This window comes from Etheostoma spectabile, chromosome 17 (assembly GCF_008692095.1).
Source record: "Etheostoma spectabile isolate EspeVRDwgs_2016 chromosome 17, UIUC_Espe_1.0, whole genome shotgun sequence".
NCBI lineage: Eukaryota > Metazoa > Chordata > Actinopteri > Perciformes > Percidae > Etheostoma > Etheostoma spectabile.
The window spans coordinates 11,338,970-11,348,303 of NC_045749.1; the positions used below are offsets into that span (position 1 = coordinate 11,338,970).

The window sequence follows — 9,334 nt, forward strand, 5'->3', positions numbered from 1 at the left end:
GTGTGTGTGTGTGTGTGTGTGTGTGTGTGTGTGTGTGTGTGTGTATAGTATGTAGCTGGTCTTCTTCTGCTATTGTGTGTAGTAATCAAGCTCATTAGTGCCACCACTGGGCTGTCACTAGGAGACCGCACACCAGGCTACTGAACAAGACCAAGTAACTGTGCAACCGCTGAAGTCTAATGTAATCAAGCGGTGTCATAGTTCTCGGCAAGTTTGACTTATTAACCAAGCTTCGTTTTGAGTGTATTAGATAATTGTGTTTATGGCAATTCACACATTATCAATTCGGAAGTACATCAAATGCAAATACACATCATGTTATCTTGGTAGTTATGTTAAGTTAAATGTTAGAAGTGACTGTTCCTACATGGTAGGTAGGTTGTCATGAGGAGACCGCTCACCAGGCCACCAAATGTAACAGAGGCCAGTGGGTGAGTCTAGTGTCGGTCAGTATGTGAGTGTATGAGTGTTTAAAATAGTATGTTGAGACCAAATGTAACCATGGAACCGCTCAAGTCTAATCAAGCGGTGTCTTGGTTCCTGGCTGGGGAAGTAAAGTTGCAGATAAATCAAAAAACATAATGACAATGAAGCAGATTTTACCTGAGCATCTTGTTTAGCCAGAGCGATGTCAACATTCTCTCGTTCGTCACGATTACCCTGCAAAATAAAGGACAGCATTTACCTAATTAAATCTGAAAGTAGTTGCCAAGAGACAGGTATACAGGTAATTCAGTTGTATCATATCTTACCTGGGCGAGAGAGACCAGGAGCCTGCGGAAGTGGCCGGAAGTATCGCCACTAATGGCATCTTCCAGTGTCTTCTTGTATTCTGAAATGGCAAAAAAACAATGGTACAAAGAAAACAAAAAAGACCAAAGATATTGTACATGGATTTAATTAAAATACATAAGTTCAAGCATTGGTGACGTTTGAAAGCCGCACATCTCCTTTCACATACAGTATGTGAAGAAGGTTCAGGAGTTTTAAGCATTAAGTGTAGCTGAACCTTCAATGAAAAAGATGTTGCGGGCGCACAAAACCCAGACACACATAGAGCCCTATCTTGCACCCAGCGCAACTGATTTTATACACCAACGCATGTATCATTCCTATTTTGCACCCAATGCACAGCGGACTTTTCCCTTAACAGACACATGCCGGTAAATTAGGGAATGAATTTGCGCTCTGGAGGGCGGTTCAGTGAAAAGAGGAGGCGTGTTCAGGCGCAAACATTTCCTGGTGCTATTTTGAAGTTTCAGAAAACAATTTTGCCACTGACCAGGAAAAACCTAGTCTAAAGTCAGTGGCATGTTATTCAGAAGCTATTTAAGGGCGCACGCTTGGCCATAATGTAGTGTGTATGCACAACGTGCATACCCTTTTCTTCTCTCATCTACACAGACGCAGCAGTTCATATTTTAGCAAACCATACTTAATTACAAGGAAAAATATTACCACACGAGGGGAATCACTGTGGTGTCCATGAAGATGTGAAAAAGATACGCATTTACCCAAATTATTCAGGCTAATTGATGACAGATCAAACTAATCTGTTTGACCAATAGTGGCAAGACACAAATATATAAGGACACCTGACAAAGTGGGTTGTCCGTCAAGAACTAGGAATCAAAATTCTGAAGAATGGGAAATCCCCTTTACCAGCATGTTAGTTTATTAAAAATCTAACTCTTCAACTTACCAGTTAAGTACTCACAAGTGGTGAGGGAGGCGGTTGCTTTCTCAATGCAAAGATCAGTTCTCTACTAGAAAAAGGGGCAATTCAGGTGGTACCTCTGTCCCAGAGCAAAAGCAGCTTCTACTTAATGTACTTTATTGTCCCCAAAAAAAGGGGGGAGCATGAGGCCTATTATTAAATCTAAGAGCGTTAAACAGGTAGCCTATCTCAGGACAGAACAGCTCGATTCATCAATGTTCTTGCAGCAGCTTATTGCAATTTATCTAGCTAAGGCCTTTTCTACCATATGTAGAAAATACTCACATTCTGGTCAGAATGGAAAACATGTAAGGGGCTTATATCAACAAGCAAGGAGGCTTAAGCTCTCCACGACTGCGAAGGCTAGCACACAAACTGCTAAGTTTGAGCAAAGCCAACCTTCTGTCCCTCAGGGCAACGCATGTGCCCGGAGTGATGAATTAGGGGGTGGATTTGCTATCTCGGGGTCACCCTCGCTACGGAGAATGGAAACGCTGGTCACGCATTAGTGGACCTGCTTGCCTCCAGAGAAAACACACAATGTCCCCTACATTTCTCTCTTAACAACGCGGAAGCCCCATTGACAGTGGATGTGCTGGAACAATTAAATAAATAAAAAGTATTCACTAGAAAATGTGTGTCCTTCTGTAGTTGCAGTTTTGAAACCTTAATTTCACTTTCCTATTATTGACTGGCTATGGCTATTACTAAATAACTTCATGTGAACAGATTCCTAGCCAAAACATCTGCATTTACAAATTGTATTGTGGTACCTAAATCTAGACAGACTGCACGGATCTACTAACATAATAAAAAACACTTTCACCACAGTTCTGTTATACTTTGCAATAAGGCGATCACAACAGTAGGGGGAAAGCAGTTAATTAACCGCCCTGAGGCATCTCACCTTGTTTGTAAATACGGCTTATCTCCCTGATTTCAGCGTTGGAGCGAGAAGACAGGATCTCTATCAGACAGGCTTCATCAGTTCCAGCTCCCTGTTAGGAAGACAGAACAGTGATAACTTGACAACCTAGTCCTCTGGCAGGAAACAGTCTTCCTGTGTATTTGTGTTCTATATTCAATATTCAAACCTTCAACTAATGCAGTTCTTTACATTTTATAACAATGTAACATGTATACATGCTTCTTGATCTAGGAGACTTTTTCATAATGACAATTTTTTTTCTCAATGAAATACCACATCATAATTCCATAATTCAATATATGTTGACATAAAGCTGGTAAATACTGAAGAAAATATCAATAGGTTTTGTGCCTGAGCATTTACCTTTATAGCATTGTGGATCTCAAAGGCATCAAACTCAGCAGGGGTCTTCAATGTGGCCATAACCAGACTCCTAAAGTTTCCAGACAGTTCTGAGTGCAGGTCCTTAATCAGATCCTGAAAATGGAAACAACCATCATTAACTGCTGAAAAAAACTGACTGCTAGAAGCTCTGTGGCATAGCTATAATGAGCGCTAAAGACATTCCAACCCCCTCTCCATTCTACTGGCAGCCACAGCACCTGTTGTCTGCTTAAACACTGCTAACTAACACATACTGAGCCACATATATTCTATATTCAGAAATTGTGTGTGTGTGTGTGTGTGTGGGGGGGGGGGTTCCTAATGGAAAACGGCATCAGGTATCACATTGACATTAAACACTTAACAATAAGCATAAACAGGACGTTAACCTTGCCATAGGAAGTTTTGTAGGCCCGGAGCAAAGGAACACGCTGCTTGTTAGAGCGACTCCCCAGTAAGTCGATAATGGCTTGCTCATCAGTTCCTGCACAGACAAGCCCACACCACTGAATCCGAAGCAGCCACAGATAAAGAAATGTTCCAATTCAAAACATTTCATACATACAAGTGACATTTATACTTGAAAATGACAAATATCTTTATGTATGCAAAAGCTATAATCCCAAAAAAAGTTAAGTTGGTTATCGACTAACTAAAGCCTGTTAGCTGTCTTTAATTAGGTCATTTTAAAATATGTCAAGCTGCATCTTTGTCCCTTTACATATAAGTGAATTTGTGCACACTGATTTATAAAATGTAAGTGTTTATTGGGCTCATGCAGGACCATAAAAGGGGACTACCGGTAACTAACACTTAGTTGACTATGATTCTTACAACCAATTAGTTAACTACAAAATTAAATAAGGCCAGTCCAAATGAATACAGTTAGAGTTAGAACACACTTCCAAAATAGACAACATCCAGTGAATCATGTGCATCTGGAGAATATTACTAAGCATTCTCTCCATAGCGCTCACCAAAGCCCTTCATGGCCTTCCTCAGGACCTCCACATCTTTAAGTGGGTCAGCTCCAGGAAAGTCCGTGATCGTTCCCCTGAATCCTCTCTGAGATAACAACACAGCCATTTCCGCAGTGCAACAAGTGTTATTTACACAAAAAGCTCATTCTGTTTTAGACATTACATTGTAAATGTATAGTGCGTGTGTGTATTTAACACATAACAATAGAGAGCCATAGCACGATGGATATTTTTTTTTAACCTATAGGATCAAAAGGCTTACGTTGACAGGTGGAGAAATTGGCATGGCTCCTGGGCTGTAGGCTGGCATGGATGGATTTGATGAAGGGACATTTGGGTAACCTGGCACAGGTGCCGGTGCTCCTCCATAACCAGGCATGGGTGGGTTTGATGGTGGTGCTCCAGGGTACCCGGGCATTGGCTGGCCAGGCTGACCAGGCTGGCCAGGCTGACCAGGGTAGCCCATCCCTGGGCCTTGGGGGTTTTGCATGTTCCCTCCGGGCTGTGGGTACAGGCCATATGACTGTTGGTTAGGGATGGGGGCACTATTCCCGCCAGGCTGAGTGGCAGGTGGGTAACCCCCAGGGGCTTGGGCGAACATGGATGGGTTTTGAGAAAACCCCCCCATGACAGCAGAGATCTGGTTGGCCTGTGATTTGGAAAGATTGGCATCTCATAATATGTGTACAGACTTTTAAGGATTATTTCATGCAAAGCACAGGTAGCTGGTCACACCTTTATTGGATTAGATTCAAATTTATCATATTTATTGAATTAATCAATGTTTTTCAATATCAAATTTCCAAGTAACTGTCCTTTTATCCTGGATCTTACTTCAGAACTAACTTAAGTTATTGTTTGTGAACAAGATGTACAGGTAACCAAATAAAGTGTGACCATGCAACCATAAGACGGAAATTAATATATCTGATAACAGATAATGAGAACATAACATAGACAAGACAAGAACTCAGTAAAGTAAAGTGGATAACTAGAGTTGCATTAGATTGATAGGTTTAAGAAGCATTAATAAGAATGTGACTGTTTTTTTATGCAAGAGACCTAAAAAAAGAAGCTGACAGAGAAAATGGCAATTCTGAGGATTTAAAGATGCAAACGTTTGGAAAGAAGGTCTTACCACAAAGTGATGTAATATTCCATGAATGGCTGTGTAATTATTTCTAACTGTAATATTCAACGCAAAAATCTGATGATGTTGCATTACACATATTTTAAGAATTTTCTGGGTGCAGGTGAAGGTAATTTGGATAAACCTACCATGCCAGCCATGTATCCAGGGTTGGATAAGTTGTCAAGACCAATGGGGTATCCACCAGCGGGGCCACCTCCCCAGCTGCCTGCAGCAGACAACAATGACAATGCTGTTCAGGAAAGTTGAAAATGCACTGAGAATATTAACCTGAGACAGAAATGACTCTTCTTACTGGAACTTCCTTTTTCTCACTTTCCAACTAGTTAACAGATAAGCGAAAGAGAGTTAGTTTAAAGTATAGGAGTACTATGTGAAAAGACTGTGGTACTTGTGGGCTTCTCTTAGCAACAGCAGAATTTTTATTTTTTTTAGAGGAAAAAATCCATTCCTCTTTTTACTATAAGTCTCATGATCCCTGTTTCCTACAAACAGAACATAACTGACTCACCCTTTCTAAGAAGCACCAGAATACAATAAGGCTACATTTCAATAGCTATGTTTTGTTTCTTCAGCAGCCAAAAGCGATGTCCGTGCACGAAAGTCTTTTTAGCATCAGTAGAAGAACTAATATCCATTTAAACTACCAAACCACATCATCAACATTCTTGTATACTGGGCATATACAAGAGGCCACATGTATACTCTGCCCTGTTGGTGGTAGTTGCCATACTAATGTCAGTAGCTTAGTCTCAAAAGCGAGGCTTCACGACCGATAAGACCCAAACAGGCAGGAAAACGTTGGTGTCAGTGTCTGTGTTGCCAAAGATCTATTTACGCACCAGTTGAGACTTCAACCCAACCGCCCCAGATTGCAAACCAAAACGGGGTTCCAAATGTCTCAGGCTCAGAAGCACAAGACCTATGTGAATGCACTCTGTTTCACTTATTTTTTAAATCACCATAATGAGATGATTGTGTTGCTATTTATTTGTTCTCTTGATGAGAAAGTAGGCATTTTTTAAAATATATTTCTCAAATGTCAAACTATTCCTTTAACAGTGGCACGACGGCTTACCTTGTGGTGGTGCCTGTGGATAGCCTCCAGCCTGAGGTGGATAGCCTCCAGCCTGAGGTGGATAGCCTCCAGCCTGTGGAGGATAGCCCCCAGCCTGTGGAGGATAGCCACCTGGTTGAGGAGGGTAACCGCCTGGCTGCTGCGGGTAGCCTCCAGCTTGGGGAGGGTATACTCCAGGCTGAGGGGGATAGGCACCAGGTTGTTGAGGAAAAGCCCCAGGCTGTTGTGGGTATCCACCGGCCTGAGGGGGGTATCCAGGGTAGCTCATGGCTTTAAGCATAAAACAGAAATGTCAAAAATCAAAAGGGCTGCCAAAAATGACCTATTACACAAAAGTAAGAATCATCTTGTGCAGCCAAAATGCATCTGTTGGCATCATCTGTTGGTAAAGGACAATAAAAAGAAAGAACACTACGCGATAATGGCACCAGTAGACTGCAAAACATATTGAGCTTGACATACAAGAGAGTTGAAACCACACCCAGCTCCTCATCCTCAGGACACAATCATTCCCAGACAATGAACTGACGCGTTATGACTGTGTGTCTGCTTTAATAAATGTACAGTAATTGCATTTTTTTTTTATACTGGAAATATTAGTCTTCTCGGTAAAGGCTTTGCTTTTTAATGTAGCAATGTATGCAAAGTGTCTCTGCCAATGCAATATAATAAATTGCAAACTCACAAATCACAAATATTTTTAATTGAGTAGTGGGGTGGTGAGGAAACTCTCTTCTTGGTTAAGCTTTGTATGACAAGCCTGTGTTCCAATATGCCTACTTGTTCCATGGTAATGCTGACTTCAGAGGACATAAATGGAACAGTCTTCTCTATTTTGCATTTTATGGATACAGTTGCTGTGTTTGAATGAGCACACAGAGAAGGGAACCAACCCTATACAATACAGAGGTCAATCCCAAAGGATGGAAGGATTTAAATTAGGTACAGAATTTATTCTATAGCCTACATTCACTTTTTTTTTTTTAAGTAAAAGCTATCCAGTCACAAAGACTTCGGATCTAATTGTTACATAAATACGTTTAACCTCTTATACACGTCATACTCATGCCCTGCCTTCTGATGTCAACACACTAGCACTGATGCTGACTCAAAGTGTCCTTGTGAAATACTTTATCAACAGTTAAACACACATTTGGTCAGAGCAAATGTGGTTTGTCTTGTTTAGGGTGCTTCTGGTTCAAACACATCTTTATGCTTTCACAATTCAAACTGTGAGAAAAATTAAAAAGAAAGACCTATAAATAGCTTTCCTCGGACCCCAACACCCTAAGCAAATATGACACAGTCATAAAGATATTTATCATTTCAGGGTCAAAGTCGCCAATATGAGGTAATTACAACTTCTTAAGGTGTAATAATACAGTGGCGGTTACTACTAGTTAGCTAGCTAATCTTAGCATACATAAATGGTTTTGTTGCGACGCTGGGCGTGTCGTTAACTCAAATTAAAACTGGTGAAGATTGATGGTTCGGCGAAAAACAAGAAATTAGGTTACTATTGACTTTGTCCTGGCTAACGTTAGTGAGAGAACAAACACTGCATTAATAGTTAACAATATGAAAAACAGACTGTGTTAGGCAATTGAAAATGCATATACTAACACAAATACTTTGCGCTAGCCAGTACGCTGCTTTAGGCCTGTAGATCTATTTAAAAAAAAACAAGCTAGCTAGTTAAACCACCCAACACAATTGTCTAAAGTAGACCTTGCACTTCGCCGTAACTTAGCTTATCTAATTCTATCTAAGCTTGCTGACCAAAAATAGGCAAACAAAATTCCAGCAGCAATTTGAAGCTATAATCTAAGCAGAACATTTGTGGCCTTAAATAGTCGAGAACAGCACAGCCCCGTTGGACCAGAAAAGGAATCCAAAAATAGTTGCCACTTATCCAAATATAATGTGAGCTAATGTATCATTGCTACATTACGCTAACTCGTTGTTTGAGTAGTCGTTTAATTTTAGCACTTACTTTAGTCTGCTTTAGTCTCTTCCTGGATGGCCGTAATTCTTTGACAAGCTGCAGTTTTGACTAAGCTAGCTAGCTACTTAACTGGTATGGGGTGGGGCTCAGTCATACTTTCCACTAAGAACCCACCCATATATCTGCCTGTCACAGAGCAGTGCTTTGACAACAGCAAATATGTGTTCACCCCTAGACATACACAAGAAAATTTACGTCATAATGGAAAATGTGGAAGACCGACGACACAATAGAGCTGTTTTAGGTGTGTTGCTATACCCCATTAACGGTCTATGCTATACCCACCTAGATATAAAACTAAGTTTAACCGCCTATCACTTTTGTGTTTACTGACACACATGTAACTAGCCTATGTGATAGCCTAATCAACATTAAAGATATATAAATTACAACTGGGTCTCTACAACGGGGTGAAGTTTGTTTTATATTTGACATTCGTCGGTTTTCGCGGATGTTACTCAATAAGTCCGTGTCCACCTTTCTTTAACCGTCTTTGGCGTCAACGCCTCGATTTACCCCAGTTTCAGGGTATGTTGGAGAGCTACGGAGGCCCCTTGGGGTCAGCTCAGAAAAAAACTAACGCGTGTTCATTATCCGTGTTCTGTGTTTAAGAAACGGTTCGGACGGATTCATAATCAGTTTTATAAACGTGAGCAAACGTTAGAAAGCTATTTACAGATTCGAACTACTGGAATCAATTACTCTATAGTGAAATTATATTAAATCCTAAATGACTTTGATCTTTCCCAGCGCAGTAAGGTTAACAGTGACTTACAAACAAATTTTCATCAAAACGAGTCCGTCCTTCAACTTGGAGAAGTAACATGGTCTCTAGTAGCAGCTGGCGGTGCTTAGGGACTATAAATAAACTACAACACCGACATAAAAAATATCTATTAATTTAATGAGTAAATAAGGTTGTGTCTCCAAATGTAGGCTATGTTTTAACAGTAAGTGCTGTAGTACAACTAGGAGGAGACAAGTTATAATTGTGGTAAGTTTGTTGCCTACTACGTAGGAAAGATGCGTCATTTGTGATTCAATATAATTTCGCTGTAGAGTAGGCTAATTGATCCCAGAAGTTTGAATCTG

The 9,334-nt window shown here is 40.6% G+C and overlaps 1 protein-coding gene across 3 annotated transcripts in view; it reads right to left on the reverse strand.

Moving 5' to 3' along the window:
• anxa11a (annexin A11a) overlaps window positions 1-8,641 on the reverse strand; it is a 13,377-nt gene extending 4,736 nt beyond the window's left edge. Inside the window, exons 1-10 of one of the 3 annotated variants that reach the window (XM_032540810.1) lie at window positions 8,231-8,641; window positions 6,238-6,507; window positions 5,288-5,367; window positions 4,272-4,658; window positions 4,007-4,094; window positions 3,419-3,513; window positions 3,009-3,122; window positions 2,625-2,715; window positions 753-832; window positions 604-660 (exon numbers count right to left, since the gene is read on the reverse strand). In XM_032540810.1, the coding sequence (XP_032396701.1) occupies window positions 604-660; window positions 753-832; window positions 2,625-2,715; window positions 3,009-3,122; window positions 3,419-3,513; window positions 4,007-4,094; window positions 4,272-4,658; window positions 5,288-5,367; window positions 6,238-6,505 (1,260 nt within the window). In that variant the 5' untranslated portion in view covers window positions 6,506-6,507; window positions 8,231-8,641. Of the gene's footprint in view, window positions 1-603; window positions 661-752; window positions 833-2,624; window positions 2,716-3,008; window positions 3,123-3,418; window positions 3,514-4,006; window positions 4,095-4,271; window positions 4,659-5,287; window positions 5,368-6,237; window positions 6,518-8,230 lie in introns of those variants that run through there. The other 2 variants (XM_032540811.1, XM_032540809.1) reach the window with 2 other exon arrangements.
• Window positions 8,642-9,334: the final 693 nt, after the last annotated feature.